Below are 16,242 nucleotides of genomic sequence, written 5' to 3' on the forward strand. Positions count from 1 at the left end.
TCACAGAAAGAAGATTTATTTAAAAATAAAGCTGTTTCCCTCTGACTCAGAAAGAGCAAACAAAATGTCACTGTTCACCTTTTGGCTGATTGGACTGCAATCGTCACTAACGAGCAAAAAAAAAAAAAAAAAAAAAAAAAAAGATATGGTTTGTGCCTAGAACAGATGGTCTAGAAAACAAACTGAGGATGTGAGGTTTGAGTAACGTAAATAAGGCTTTTGGCTGCAACTTAAAACAGGTTCGCCTCACAGCTGCAGACTTCTGATTAATCAGTTTATTCCACATCTGCTGCTAGGATCCAATTTACTCTCATTACTGTTAATCTCATTACTATCAGACATGTAGATGATTGAGGCAGAACCAAACTGAAAACACCAAAAGGCACATTTATGTCTCTAAAAACTTCAAATACTAACTTGGCAGCAGATCATTGACCCGTTAAACAAGTGAACATGAATCGTGAATTTCTCCAAATATGTTTAAAACAGCCCAAAATGTTTGGGGTGAAAAGAAGAATATTTGTCTGGGAGTCTCCGTCTTAAAGAGACAGAGATGAGACAAAGACAGGATATTATTTCAAAAGTGATCAAACTGCTGAAGTTTTTCCCCAATATTTTCTTCAAGAGTGACAGAAAATCTTGTCAGACTTCATGTTTGAATTTGAGCTGTTTTGCATAGAATAAAAAAATAAAAACTTCAGTTTCTATCTGAGCAGAGCTGGTATAGAAGTCAACCTAATAGATTCATTTTGTCCCATCTCATGTCTAAAAGCTGGAGTTGCAGACAAATCTCCTTTTAAATCATACATTTCATAATTTCACTTTTAAATTACCCTCGATAAATAAAAATCTTTAGACAGAAAAAAGGAAAATAAAGACAACCCCACTATAAATAAAAAAAAGACATTTCCAGCAAAAATCAGCCACAGAGATCTGCCCACAAAATAAATATAAAAGAAAAAAAATTCAACTTATAAACAATATACAGTGTCACTAAAATCTTTTTATAAACCTCTGATTACCATAGTGCATTTTTTCCATTTATTACAAGAACTACAAAGTTTTTTTTCTGTAATTTTCCTATAATTTGCAGGCAAATTAAAATCCTAGTGATTATCCAAGAAAGAACAGGGAGGTTCTGCACTGCAGGAACGCTGATTTCACTGCTTACATTTGCTGGACAAAACGTTTTCTACGAGTTTAGCTGGTTGGTCCTACATGGAGATGCTGCTGGACGGCTGCAAGGTCATAGTGTTTGTCACGTCTCTATCGGCTACGACACAACTGCACGGCGAACCCGCACGCTACTGGCCTTTTGCAGAATCCGACTCACTAATAGTCAGCCGCTCTGCCGCTAAATGTGCAACTTAAGCAAATAAAAAACGTAGAGCAACTCCGACTTTTCCACTTTAAAACTCGCAAATTAAAAAAATCTAAATGTCTGCCCTCACAGAGACGGTTACAGTGTGAAACTGAGTTCTTCTTCAGCTTATGCAAGTGTGTGTGTCCAGTCCAGTGCAAACCTACCTACAGAATAACAGTGTCAGATCAAGACGGGAGGAATGGATGGAGCAGTTGGAGTGGCTGCCAGTAGGGGGCGGTAAAGTCCATTAGTGTCTCTGATATGAGCTGCGGGTTTACAGTCTGACTCACTCAACTCCCTTTGTTCATTCAAGTAAAGAGCCTCGGCGCCCCCTGCTGGTGAATCAGAGTAGTCGGGCGCTCGGGTTGGCTACAGGAGTGTCCCTTCCTGCAGCTGGGGGAAAATAATAAATATGAACACACACAGTTTAGAAAGTTTGTGTGTCGTCCCACAGTCGGCCCCCGCCTCTCTTCACTCCAGCAGGCTGTAGCTGCTATAGGCAGTCTTTACAGAGCGCCACCTGGCCCTTCATGTAGTCGCGACACGGGCAGATGCGCCTCAGCGTCTGGTGGGCGCCGGCGCAGCTGAACAGCAGCAGGTCCGACTGGAACGCGCAGTGGTGGCGGCTTGCGCTGTAGGCCGGGACCACCGTGTCGGCACTGGACTCCACCGTCTTACAGGTGATGCCGTACCTGACACACAAAGATTTTCAGCTGAGAATCAACATTTTTACCGACCAGCATGTGGTCTCTGCTTTCTTCTTGTGGCTGTTTGAAGTATTGCGAGTGCATCACCGAGTCCTACCTTTCCAGGTCTTTGTCTTTGTTCAGGTGCTGGAAAAAGGAGGGCTCGCAGATGAGCTGTGCCTCTTGACACACCTGTTTACACGACTGACCCAGGTCGGCCTTTTTGACCTGCAGAGCGCTGAGGGGCGGCCACATGACCTGACCGTGGCAGAAGTCCTGACAAAACAAAACAAGTTTGATATGAGAAATTTGTGCTGTGAAAATTGAGCTCCTCTGCCTTCTTCCTGTGCCAACTAAAAACAACCAATCAGAGCCAGGAGGCGGGCCTTAGCGCTGTTAATCACACTCAGGTACATGCTAAGACTCTTCCGCGCTTCTGATTGTTTTTTCAGTGTATATCTGCCAACAGCAATAGTAGAAACACAGGGAGGAGTTTGATTTTTTCCCCATCAGATAATCTCTCATGCTGACCACTTTCATGAGTTACACACTGCAGCTTTAAAGTTCTCCCAGACCTGCCTGTGTTCATAGTTTATGTCTTTAATGCGACTAAACGTAAAATCCATCTTTGGTTACTTCTTGATTTCACTCTGTTGTTCATCGACTTCCTCGACAGCAGACAAGAGGAAGTGTGTGGAAAGTTAAACAGGAACCTCATGACCTGCTGTTTTATTGTTGTGAAAACACAACATTATGAAGCAAACAAAGAGAGTTCACCCTGCAGGGATGTCAGCCTTAATAACCTCCTCATGCTGCTAATTAGAAGCTAAGATGATTAGACCATAACTTCTTCATGGCGCCTGAGGAAAAGCAGCTACTGAAGAGGCTCTGGTCTCATTTTGAGGAATCTGTACCTGGTTCTCGATGAAGGCGTTGACTCTCTGCAGCATCCCCTCGCAGGTGAACTCATAGGGCAGGTAGGGTTCAATCTGACCACAAAACACAACACATTAATCCAAGATAACCTGGACAGATTTGTGTCTGATGTTAAAGGAACTGCAGTGAGTGAAGTTGGAGCTGCGGCCGCTATGGATCACAAACCATATGAGACGTTTCAGGCGAGAACAAAGCTTTTGTTCTGTTCCAGAGCTCAACAACACAAGGCGTTTGTTCTCCTACCTTCTGGCTGAGGATGGAGCGCAGCGCCCGCTCCACCTCGGCAGAGTTCTCGATGTCCACCGTCCAGACGTGGGGCTGACCGATGTACACCTCGGCGTATGGGTGCTGAGACGTCAGCTGCGGACAAGAGAGCAGCGGTGAGGAGGAGAAACCAGAGACGGGTCATTGTACCACACAGCTGAGACCGCTCACCTCCCTCAGGGTGGGTTTGCCTTTGAAGAAGTCTGTGTTCTTGCTGCTCTTCGGCGGAGTAAATTTGGGGTTGAGGAAGGCACAGCCGTTGGCGATGGCCTCCAACGGGGCGGGGCCTTCGTAGGGGAAGGACAGACCCACAAAAAGCTGAAATAAAAGAAGAAAATCAGTTTCCTAAAGGTTCTAAGTTTGATTCTTGCTGCAAGTATCAACTGATCACTTATTTCCCAAAGTTAAGGAAATGGGCAGCGATAAATTGGTGTACACTGTTTGCAGTTTTCTGTTTGATTCTGATTTTTTCTTTTTTTCTCAAATGTCACAAAATATAGCAAGAAAGTTTCTGAGTGACTATTAACTGCAAACATGTAGTTAATAACCTGATAAAGAAAAAGAGGACAGAAGTTGATTTTTTGACCTTTGCAATAAGATCACCGATTTATCGGTGCACCTCTGCTGGTTTAGACTCATCCATGCAGATGAAATCCGTCCTACTTTTATCTGCAGTATTTACCAATTAAATGATGTTCTAGTTCTTGTGCTAGCAGTTTTTCTGAGATGCTAACCAGGCTACAGCAGCAGTAAAGTTCCTCTCCCGTCTCCAACGAGTTTCTGCTATCGAGTAGTTTGAAACAAAATCATCAGCACAAAATACAGTCGAGGCGGCACATTTCCTTACAGCAACAAGGAAGGGGGGCTACAGGAATGTCAGCATTCAGATGGAGACATAATGAGGTTTTCTAGAAAACGCTTCGTATGTCCAGAGTCAAGCTTGTCTACAACAACAGCCTGCTGTCAACACAATGCTACATTGTAGGTTAAAATATGCCGCTGCTCACATGACGCCTCAGTCTCATGCTGATCATTCTGCTCTTTGGGCTCCTGCAGTGTCTATTCCACGCTCCACCAGCAGGTGGCAGCGCGACACACACCTTCCTGAATGTTTCTCCTCAGAGCTGAGAAACAGAGGAGCTCTATTTATAGGGAGAGGAGCGAATCTAACCAGACTGAAGGACTCAGAGGGAGGAGCTCATGGAGAACAGCCAGCATCTCTGATGCCACTGCTGTGGATTAAAAGAAAAAAAAAAAAACTACAGCAATCAATGAGGAATATGGCTTTGACCCACATTCTCCCCATTAGCTCACATTAAACAATCCTGTTCACATGGAGGCAGAGCGCAGCGTCGCATTCGACAGGATGCACCATACTGACGCGCTTTCAGGAGATGTTAAAGTGTCTCGTGTGTGTTTTCACACTCTTTCTCCTCCTAAAGCAATTATTGCATCAGCCTGCTGCTGATCAGATGGGTGTAAAACATCCGCAGCTCCAAACAGGGAAAACAACCTCTGTTTAAAACCCTGTAATTAATGCATAAAGTTTAGTGGAAGGAAAATAAAACACAGCTCAACAAAAACAATCAACATGTGAGATTTAATCACATTTTGTGCTTTGTGAAGCAGATTATTATAATAGCAAAATGAAATATTTCAACACCAGTGGATCCTGTCACTGCTGCTGAGGTAATAAAAGTTATTTCTGCCTTTGTTTGCGTTGACTACATGCTGATAATGTTTCCAGGAATGAGACAAAGAGAAAAAAGTCCTCTCCACATCTATATGTAAATTCTCCACCATAAAGGTGACAAAGACGACAGCCGTTATGCAAACTGTGACCGAGTGACAAAGAGCTTCCACAGCTGTGGATGCAGCAGATGCTGGAAAAAAAACACTGAATCTGTAAATGTCTACCACTTTCTATACGAATCCACAGCAGACTGATCAGATTTGAATTCGTCTTTCCTTCTGATCTGTAATCAAGCTTCGCTTCTTCTGTTGAAGACAACAGAAAATGTTTGATCAGTGTATAAGAGAGTAACGAGAGGAAGGAGAAATCCTTGATGCAAAACATCTTTGATCACAGACACGTCTCGGTTTGTTTCTGGAAAACACAATATTGTCTGGTTAAAGCGGCTCCACAGTGAGCAGAACTACAGAAAAGCTCCTTCGATCTCGATTGGTTTCCTCTGAAAAGCTCAAAGCGAAGTCGTCCGCCTCACCTTGGTTTCTCGCAGCAGGAACTGCAGGTCTCTGCCACTCAGGATGCCGTGGTTCTTGACGTAGCTGGGCAGGTAGACGGTGCTGGTGCCATGCACCGTCCCGTGGACCTCCATGTAGCTGTGGATGATGTCCAGGTAGCGCTCCTTACCCTGCAGCAGAGGAAACGGGTTCTTTACTTCTGTGGAAACAGAACTGACCATCTGGAGGAGTTAAAAATAGCAACACTGTGGGGGAAAATCTGAGCACACACTACTTTATTATTATTGTTGCAGTCTTGCTAATCTGCTTTCATTACGGCTAATAAAACATTTACGTCCCAGGAAGCTCTGCCAACTTGTGTCAGAGTTCATCTAAGATCACCGGAGTTAAATTCCAGCGATCAGAGCCGCTGGCTTTATGGATTATCTTAACGTTAGACAAGATGCTGTAAAGCAGAGGTGTCAAACTCATATTCACTTTGGGCCAAATCAAAAAGCTGAATGTTCTGCAAGGTGCCAGAATGTCTTGGTACTGTTAAAATAACAATAAACAGCTGTTTGCTTCAGCATTCATATTTGAACTAATGTATCACATTAAAGGTGACTTTTTATTAATTTTTGCATCACAAACTATAAACTGACATCCAGTCAGGATGAGGCTTCAGCAAACCCGATATTTTGGCAAATTTGGAAAAAACTGCAGTAACACTCAGAAAAAAAGTGGAGTTTTGTTGATTTTGTAGATTTGTGAAAAACTAGAGGGACTTATTGATGTAATTTGAAGTCTAGAGGGCCACACAAAAAGCTACAGTGGACCAGATTTGGCCCCCGAACCTGTTCTTTAAAATAATGTCTTTATATTTTTAGGTTACTGCAGTTGTATAAGATAACATTCACATCTTCTGGTTGCATCCACCAACGTCTATTTACTTTACAGGGACAGCAGCATTCTGAATGAGAGCAAAAATCTGCAAAGTGTGGCATGCTTTTTTCCCCATCCTCCAGTTTCCATTTCCAGGTTTTACAACTGGTTGTACTGGTTTTGCTTCTTCCTTTGTGTTGATCTTCCATAAAATCCCACTAAAATACACTTGCAGAGAGTAAAATGTTTTTCCAAACATCTTGAGACTCTACGGCAGATAAAGTTGTGTCATTTCCTTCTTTAGAGCAGGAAGTCGCACAAACACCTCGGAAATATCGATTAAAAATAGCAAAGGCACCCAGGAGGCAGCAACACCTTTTAAATGACACATTTACACACTCTCTCTCCTTCTGTATGTGTGTTCATGCTGACTTCAGAGCTTCCTGTAGGGGCTTAAATTTCAGGTAGCCGCTCGTCCGGGTCCCTGGAGGCTCCGCTATCAGATGCCTCCAGCCAGCCTGCTGTAACTAAAGCAGCCTGATGTGTGTGTGTGTGTGTGTGTGTGTGTGTGTGTGTGCGTGTGTGTGCGAGAGAGAGAGAGAAGCCCTAATTAGGAGGTGAAATTACAATCCTATAATCTTTTCACTCTGGAGAACTGAGCAAGGATTTGTGTTTGTGAAGGGCGGATTTACAAATAAAGAAGTCAGAAATAGAAACAGGTGCATGCAGGTAAATGCATGAGAAATTCATGTTGTCATCTCAGGCTTTTGCCTGCAACTTGCTGTAAGAGCAGGAAGCAGATGGATGGATGCTCTGAGCCGAATACATGCTCAGAGAGTTATAAAATTACTGCTTGAGCTGGCGAGGCTGGTTGAAGCTGCAGGAGGAGGAGGAGGGACGGAGCTTTATGGTCGTGTAAATCAGGGGGAATTTGTAAACTCTGGCTCTGAGGAAACGGGAGGGTTGACTGACGAGCGTCCTGGGAGGGAAAGCGCACAGCCTCTCAGAAATGAGCCGGGAATCGCATTAAAGTCTTTAGATTACAAACTTATTTAAGTAGCAGCAACTTTTTGTTTTGTAATTTACAAAACTTTTGGGTCGACCAACATAGTCTGGGATCATTAGGATGCAGACGGCAGCACTCGGTGAGTTCAACATCAAACAGTCTGCAGCCATTTCCAGACTCAGAACTGGAATCTCGTTGGCCAGAATGAAAATTCACTTCAGACGCTCTGGAGTTCAGCTGAAAAAAAACCCTTTATTTTCCCAGCGTAACGCGCGTCGTCTCTGATCACCAGGATGAAAGCTGCAGCTGAAATATGGAAACGTTTCTGGACGATGAAGTGACTTTTGGTCCGACTTGTCGTTTATCTGGCTGCAGATTAAGAGTCTGAAGATTTTCATATCAAGCGTGTGTGACCTTTGAACCGTAAGAAGCATCATTAATCAATAACTGACTGACGCACCTTGATCATACATGGTGGAAAAGCGTGACACTTTCCATTACAGACTGGATTTACACAACTTTCTCCAAGTTATAAAGAACATCATTGTTAAATACCTTCTAATAATCTTACCAACTTGTTTAAATGGTGACTTTTGTTTATTATTTTTAGAAATTGTGCGGTACTCATGTTCTTAAAGAGCCGGTTGTGACAGGATATATTAATAAAACCAATTAAATAGTTAAAGTATCACTAAACAGCTGTTTGTTTCAGCATTTTACAATCAAAATTGCACATTTAGTGGTGCCAATTAAAAATGCTTGTTAGGAATGTTTGCTAAATGTTAAATGTGACTTTTTATTTGACCAATTTGCAGTAAAATCTGGAAAAATTTTGATTTTTATTGATTTTGTGTGAATTTAGCAGATTTATGAAAAACTGGAGGGTTTTATTGATGCAATCTCAATCGGGAGTCTAAAGAGCCACATAATAAGCTACGGCGGGCCAGATTTGGCCCCCGGGCCTCGAGATTGACATGTGCCTCAGATCAACATTTAGCTACTTTTATAAACTATGGAGTACTTACTACTTTAGACCAACATTTATCTTTACCCTTTTAATATTGAAGCCAGACCTGGAGAAACTCTAGTCTAATAATCTTCAACCACCTTTGCAAATGTTACTGTTGTTTTCTCATATCTTGGCTATTAATCAAATATTTTGTTGTGTTTTGATAAATGAAGCATATTCAAACCAGCAGCACATCTATAACCATCTAAAAGTCGTCCAGTAACTAGTTGTGGTGTAATAATATCCAGAGGTGCTTGGAGTGCAGTCAGGAAACCCTGTTTCTTCTCAACGCTCTGTTACGGCCCATTAGACAGAATAGCCCAGAATCTATTGGTGTTTGGTGTTCTGCCAGAGCCGGAGTTTCTTTTTTTTTTCTTTCTGCTTTTGGATTGGGAGACGGTGGAGCAGCAGCAACAGCAGCTCTGTGATGGCTGATGGCTCGGTCCCCGCTGTGCGACTGTGGGCTCCAGCATCCAAGCTGAGCATATGTGAGGAAGAGGAGTAAACACCGAACACGGCTTCGCTCATACAAAGATTACGTTCTTATCTGCCTTTCTTAGTTCACATTTAACCCGAAACGCCTCCTGTATCACTTTGAATATTGTGCTAGTGGTCATGTTAATCATTTAATCATCTTAAAGTGCAAATTTGTTATTTTTTCTTCCACTATTCCATTGTTTCTAGTTAAAAAAAAACTAACAATGGAGAGAGTGCAGAAGACAACATGACAGATCAGGTTTACAGCTGAACGCAATAACCCACCATAAAGCTGGCAGTAAACACACCTGAGTGTGTGTTTATGAGCCTGACTCACCTTACTTTGTTTAAGCCATCTGTGTGTGTGTGTGTGTGTGTGCGTGTGTGTTGTTCCTCTTTCTTCATCGTGTTCTCTGATCTGGAGCCAGAGGCCTGCAGCTTTCACCTCTCTGTGTATCCGGCTCATTCTCACCTTTCTGCCTCCATGAATGCCCCCTTTCACCGCCAAAATAAGATGTACTGAAGAATTCACATGGGCTTAAAACCTGACAAAAAACATTCCTAAGCTATTTTTTTTTTTTTTACATTTTGTTCAATATTTTACTAAAGATGGATGTATTATTCACCGATCAGTTTTGTGTGTGTATGGGGGGAGATAAAGATAAGGGTAAAGAAAAGGCAGGAAGTCGTTCTCTGCTGGCTCGCTCTGCATCTCTACTCTTCAGCTGGGGTTGCCATGGAAACGGACATCTCAGAGGTGGTCTGGCCATTTTATTTTAGGTCTCTCTGCCGACATCCTGGATCTTTAATGGAAGCAGTTCAGTGCTAATGATGACGCTGACCTCAACGCGGATGCAAACGAAGCAGGAAGTGGCGTGGAAAGCTGCACATTTCAAACCAGACGCAGCCGTAGCGCGATTTATGTCTGAGGTCAGCAGGTGCTTCAGAGGAAGAGCCCGTCATGTGTTATTCTGCTGCTCATCAGCCCTCCGTGGCGCAGCAGGGAGATTATGTTTGTCCTGCGCTACAAGCAGATTCATGCACACACACTCTAACCTGATCTAATATGGCAGCTCCTGAGCGCCAACGTACACAAGCACAAGATTCAATTTACGAGCTTTCCAGTCTCTGTAAATAACTCCCACCCCGAGGTGCTTCGGAGTTAGATTCTTGTGTTTCTGCTTCAGAGGACTTGCTCTAAAAGGAAAAGAACGATAGAACGGGTTCATCATCAGTGCTGCTGCTGCTAAAACCGTGTGGTGAAAACATGGGTGTAAATGACGGTGTGTATGCAGCGCTGGTGATTCGTCAGGCTGCTTCCTTCACGCAGCGTTTCTCTCTGTACACTCGCAGGATGAATGTGGCTGCTGCACCTGTGCTCCTAAGCATACTGATCAGCCAGAGAGAGAGAGGGGCATCCAAACAGGCTGGAGTTTATCTGAGGTCTATTACTTTACTAAGACACATTCATTCTCAGCTAAACATCCAATCTGTGGAAAAAGAAACCAGGCGAGAGTCAAGATAACAGGGGAAAACTACCTAATGCCATGATAGCTTCACAAAAATTGGATGTTAAAATGCATAAATGCATAAAATTATGCATAAATGCATAATTTAATCAAAATAACAGGCTTTAGGATTCTACCGCTGCAGAGGCCAATAACATATCAATAGATTACACTTCTGTTTGAATAATCAATAATTTCACTCGACTCTGATTCAGAACCGCACAGGATTCTGGGGAATGTAGACAGAGGAAAGGTTGCATCTGCTCGGCTACACACCAACCTAGCTTAGCTAGGTGGAATCAACTCACTCTTTGGTTACCTAGCAACTCTCATTCTTTGGTTACCTAGCAACAACCTGTTCAGAACTAGCACAGCGGCAGTTTTACAGTTTCATAAAAATTAAAAACAAAAGCGGAATGAAAACTTTGGATACAAGAGGAAAGTTTAACCAATTCAGCAGGATTTCAGATATTTAAAACAAAAAACTAATCAATAGTTATCAATATTGATCAATTTGAAACACTTCTACTGTGACATGTTTTTCAGACATGTCCAGCACTGCTGTGGTATATTACAGAGATATAAACTCATGTTTTTCTTACTCTTGATTTTTGTTTCCAATCAGTGTATCTGGCTGTCCAAGTATTGATTAACTGATTGGTGTGATGTGGTTGCGTAGCAGCAACCAGCTGTGCGGTGTGACAAGTTTACGTCTTAACCGATGTTTAAAATCGTACAATGCGTGCCAAGACAAAAGACGGAAACTAATAGACAAATAGAAATATTAAAACAGATTGCAACACGATTATTCATACAATTATCAAGGAATAAAAACAACAAGCTTTTTTTCTTTAATGATCTCATTAGACCTTTGTGAGCAATAACCCACAGCACCCACTACTTCCTGTTTGAGCTAACAGGAAGAGGTTATCTATATGCTACAAAGCAACGCTCCGCTGTTTATCGTGGCAGTAAAAGGTCTTCCAGTAAAGCTAACGATTCTGTTTGCGTATTGTTCCTGACCTCTGCAGAAACCAGAGTTTTTCTGAAACGAGCCACTGGCACCGACAATCGCAGCAGATTTCCAGCGTGCATCATTTAAAAAATGCACATGAGTTAGCAAAACGAACCCTCTGGAGCGCAGAGCAAGAGATCCGAGAAGAGCACAATCTAAAGGGACAAGATAGGGAAACAGAGTCGGTCTATCAGCTCGTTATCAGTCAGCCCTAAAACGGCCCTTTAATTAAAAGCAGGAGGTAATGAACACACTCGGGAGTCTGATTAGCAGCTAATGCCCCTTGCTGTGAGCAATGGGCTCCCCCTCTCTGCCTGCCCTCTTTAAAGCTTCACCGACTGGCAGACTCACAGCCTGAAAACCAGCAACACCTTCACATTCATACCCTCATAATGATACTTTATTCACTTTATGCTGGACTTTGGGCAGACGGAAAGATGGGCAAGTTCAAGTGTGTTGGAGTAGCTTTAAAAATGCCATCAGGTTTGAAAAACGTCCACCGTACCTTCCAGAAGTTGTCTACTTTGCCGTAGACGAGCGACTGGTTCTGCCTCTTGATGTCGTCGATGTGCCTGAAGTCGCTGGCGTTGAGGTGCTGCTCCACAACGAAGCCCAGAAAGCTGTTGTCTGGGGTGTGAGCTGGAGTGGAGGGGAAAAAAAGAAACGGGAATCTCAAAACTGTGTGAAAAGTTGTCTGTTTAAATCTACACATCGTAAACTCTGAGGGACACGAATGCTACTCCCTTCGACTGCCAAGCAATGACTGGTAACTATGGGAACGGGAAGATGAGCAGGTCAAGAGCGGCAGCCGAAGCTGGCAGCGCCTCACCTTGCTGCCATCTGTCTTGTAAAACAAATGAGAGTCTGGACCGGAACAGAAGCAGTAAAGAGCGAAACCAGCCTGATGATATCGTTTCAAATAGGAACCAGTGTTTGCAGTAAGAAAGTTATTTTCTCTGGGGTTCTTTCTTCAGCTGAGGTTTACGTAAAAAAAAAAAACAGCCTGAGCAATTTGCAATGTCAAAAATGTGTATTGCATGAATGAAAATGAATCACTATGTTTCTACTCTGACAGAAAGCATGAAGCCACATTACATCTAAGCTAATATAATCCAAAGTATTCGCATTCAAAAAGGAAGGATTGTGCTGGATTGGTTAGCGCGGTCGCTCCAACTTTGCATGTGGATTGTGTGGGTGGGAAACAGGAATGTGGGAGGATGTCGGCATATCAGTGTGAGCAGGAGCCACGTGAAAACAAAAAAACAACTCCCATCAACACCTGCAGGAATGTAAGGATCACAACAACGCCAAAACGGCACAGAAACATCAACACCAGCGTGATTCAGCACATCTGCTCCACCGCGCTCCTCGTATGCATCGTCTTTCAAAACAACACTACGCCTGGTTAACAGGCAGTGCTACAAACAGGCCACGCTAGCACTCGCGTAGCAAACTGGCCGTGTAAACAGGACGGGCTGCTAATTAGCGCTCGGCCCTCTTGATGCTTTTGGCAACAGATGCCTCCTCTCCCACAAGAGCCGCCACTCAAAATGTCACTCAGCTTGCTACAGTTTCAATCGCTATTAGCTAACAAACAGCCTGGGAGGACAGCGCTGCTGGAGAAGCAGCTGCTCGGTTACTACTGATCAACTTGGGGAGTCGGGAGATAAATCTGCTTCATGATAAAGCATCAACTTTCTCTGGAAGTTCATTTTCCTTCACCGGTTTGACGTGAAATAAACACAGGCAGAAAAAAAGACGGATTTCCAGGATTCAGGGAAAGATTTCTGGAGCTACTTCTAAAGAATGTGTTGGAGAGAAAAGTTAATATTTAAAAGAGGGAAAAAGGTATGCAGACAATGTAATTGATTGAATCAGACTGGTAGATTGCCAATGCCTGCAGCTGAATCTCCTACATGTGTTTCTTTTCCAAGTCTGGAAGGGATTAGAAGCAGCAAATAACCAAGAAATTTGATTTTATTTTACAAGCTAGAAGAAAAACATTCAGCTTGGGAAAACCAAACTACTTTCCCCTCCTTTTTGTCTCCAGACTGAAACTAAAAGGACTTGCAGGTCATTCGAACGGAAAGCAAACAGCAAGAAAACACTCGCTGCAATCCCAACTGTGATATAGATTAATGAGGTCGTTTCAACTCGGTCTTGTCTTATTGACCGGAGACCAAACAGTCCAAATTCCCCAGACTCTGTGATTTATGGAGCCAAACCTAATCACAACAAATGAACCAATCAGAATCCACAAGGAGGTGTTTTCAAACCCAGAACCTTCTTGACCCAAGTAAACATGCGAGGCTAAAAAGGATGCGTCAAGAAAAACAAACGCTGAACATCAGGGCTGTTCAAAGTGTGGCCTGGGGGCCATTTGTGGCCCATGAAATTATTTTGTTTGGCTCAAAACTGCAAGTCTAGAAAGATAAATAAATAAAAAAATAAAAAAACCTAAGGCAATAAGGAAAGTTTTGTAGTTTGAATTTGCCCGTTTTAAGTAGAAAAAGTTTGTAGTCACAACATCATGAGAATTGAGACAGCGTCATCTTGGCACATCCTGATACAATAATAAAAATGTCTAGAAGCAATTAATTCAGTCCTTAATATCGTCCTACAATTAAAGATTACTTCATTGTGAAAACATAATGAGAACATGTAATCTCTAGCCTGAAGGTAAGGCGCAGCTCAGAAGAGAAAAGGGAGAAAAATCCCCAGCGTTTTGTATCTGGAACTGATGCCACGTTGTGGGTTTAACACTCGGACCAAACCACAGAGCACTTGTTTTACCCGAGATATCATCTAACCTAGCGCCTCTTAGCTGGATCTTCAGTGTTTTCTGAGAAAGACATACCCTATTCAGCAGACAAAGGGGCTATTCAGGTGCGCTTGAGCTCCTGGCTTCACCTCGCAAATTGGAAGAGCAGGGGTAAAATTTCACTTTCTCTTGGCCGTGGGGAAAAGGTCAGCACCCCAGGGGGGCTTTGCCCTCTTCCTCCTGAAAACATGGCTCTTGCTCTGCCTTGGGAAATGGAGTTGATGCAACTACCAAGAGGGGCTTTACAGTACAACGGATTTAAACTTAGCAAGACCTGGAAAACAATTAAGTTCCAGACTTTTCTGGATTTTCCCGGGCTGTGAAGGAAATCCGGACTTACGGAACATGGTGTTGAACTGCTGTGGGTTGAGGTTCCACTTCCCCCACGGCGTCTTGTGACCCTTGGATTGGGCGTAGTGGGCGTGGTTGAACTCTGGCTCCGTCCCGAAGGAATCCAGCACGCGCAGCATGCACCTGTAGTGCAACAAAAGAGAGAAGAAATCAGAGTTAAACTAACTGCTGGCAGAAACTACAACTACGATCAAAGTTGTTAGTTTCTGGCACCAATCGGAAACTCTTTATAGCTACTAGTTAAAACAAGCTGCCTTTTTACTACAATGTTAGCTACTGGTTAGTCATGATTGTCTTCTTGTTGATTTGGTGACTGGAAGAAGATCCTCAAAACTCAACAAAACCTAAAAATCATATTTTTACGTTGCAAAAAACCAGCCAATTTAAAGACTTTGATAATGTCTTTAAATTTAACATTTAATTGTCAGATGAAAACACCGTTGAGTGAGCAACACGGCAAACTCAAAGGTCACGGCACGCAATTAATTAGCCCACATCCAGGGGAAGGAAATCTTAAACTGGTTGCTGACCTTTAACTCAAACTCACTCCCTGATACTCGCTTTAGCTTTTCTAGATGATGTTTTGGTTGAATATTCTCCATGTTAGTGGCGTTATTATCCCTGAGCAATTCGAGCAGAAAAACATCTCGTTTTTCAGTTATAGTCTGCCCACTTTGATAACATACATCTGGCTGTGTGAACCGTGGGAATCCCCTGGGAGAGCAGATCCACCAGAAGGAACCGTTCTACTGAAAGTAGAGCATAAACAGAGAGCCCACATGCCATCTCCAGAGGAAAACAACCTTCATCTGTCCGTGGTAGGTAGACCTTCAGCCGGCCTGAATCGTACGAAAGCCAACAAATGCATGGCAACGTTTAATTTAACCTGACTGATCATGGAAGTAAAGGATGTAATCCAGATGAAGTGATCCCTGATGAATTCAAAAGATTTTCCCGTTTCCATAATGTGTGAGGACGTCATGGAAACTTGAGCCAGCGTCACCGCATGGGAACTCTTAGAGTCAGTTTTTGTGGTTTAAAACAAATTAATTAAATCGGCTAAACGCATTTAAATACTTTCAGTTATTTTTGAATCATTTTGCCTGACGAGGAAAGTATTTGGCTGGTATTGAAAGAGGAAACGGAAACAATGATGTTTTCTAATACAGTCATTTCCACATGAAACATCCTGTATTTACTTCTTCTAATAAAATGCTAAACCTTATGAACAATAGTAGCTGTTGCACATTGTGTTGATTTTCATCCACATCAGTTTGAAATGTGAACATTTAGTCTGTTTGTTGAAGTTGGGTAGGTTCTGTAAGCTGGTTTATTGGCTTCATATTTGCTTACGGTGCAATCGCAAAGCAATCATATTTCCTGCAGCCAAGCTGATGGAAAAGAGTTTAAATTTCCAAGGAAATGACAGATAAAAATCTCTCAAATGGCTTCAGTTTTCTCAATGGAAAACTACTTCATGGTAGAAATAAGCAAAATGGAGGAAGGAGGTAAACAAAAACATCATATTTTACAATGATGAAAGAAGCTTTTTTTTTACAAAGAAGCTTTTTAGTTTTATAAATAAAACGCTTTCTCCTCTTTATCATCTTTATATCAATGCACCTAAGGATTTATAGGGAAAGTAATTAACATAAAAGAAGGCAAACTTAGTTTTTTTTCTTGTGATTAAAGATAACATTTCTAGCAGCTCTTCACTTCCTTCATAAAACCACATAAACA

At 42.5% G+C, this 16,242-nt stretch overlaps 1 protein-coding gene across 1 annotated transcript in view; it reads right to left on the reverse strand.

Annotated features, from left to right (window-relative positions):
• mgat5 (alpha-1,6-mannosylglycoprotein 6-beta-N-acetylglucosaminyltransferase) overlaps window positions 1-16,242 on the reverse strand; it is a 48,638-nt gene continuing 32,396 nt past the window's right edge. Inside the window, exons 10-17 of the mRNA XM_008428463.2 lie at window positions 14,492-14,625; window positions 11,836-11,969; window positions 5,475-5,624; window positions 3,421-3,567; window positions 3,229-3,345; window positions 2,964-3,038; window positions 2,168-2,325; window positions 1-2,055 (exon numbers count right to left, since the gene is read on the reverse strand). Coding sequence (XP_008426685.1) covers window positions 1,857-2,055; window positions 2,168-2,325; window positions 2,964-3,038; window positions 3,229-3,345; window positions 3,421-3,567; window positions 5,475-5,624; window positions 11,836-11,969; window positions 14,492-14,625 — 1,114 coding nt within the window. The 3' untranslated portion in view covers window positions 1-1,856. The remainder of the gene's footprint in view (window positions 2,056-2,167; window positions 2,326-2,963; window positions 3,039-3,228; window positions 3,346-3,420; window positions 3,568-5,474; window positions 5,625-11,835; window positions 11,970-14,491; window positions 14,626-16,242) is intronic.

This window comes from Poecilia reticulata, linkage group LG2 (genome assembly GCF_000633615.1).
Source record: "Poecilia reticulata strain Guanapo linkage group LG2, Guppy_female_1.0+MT, whole genome shotgun sequence".
Taxonomy (NCBI): domain Eukaryota; kingdom Metazoa; phylum Chordata; class Actinopteri; order Cyprinodontiformes; family Poeciliidae; genus Poecilia; species Poecilia reticulata.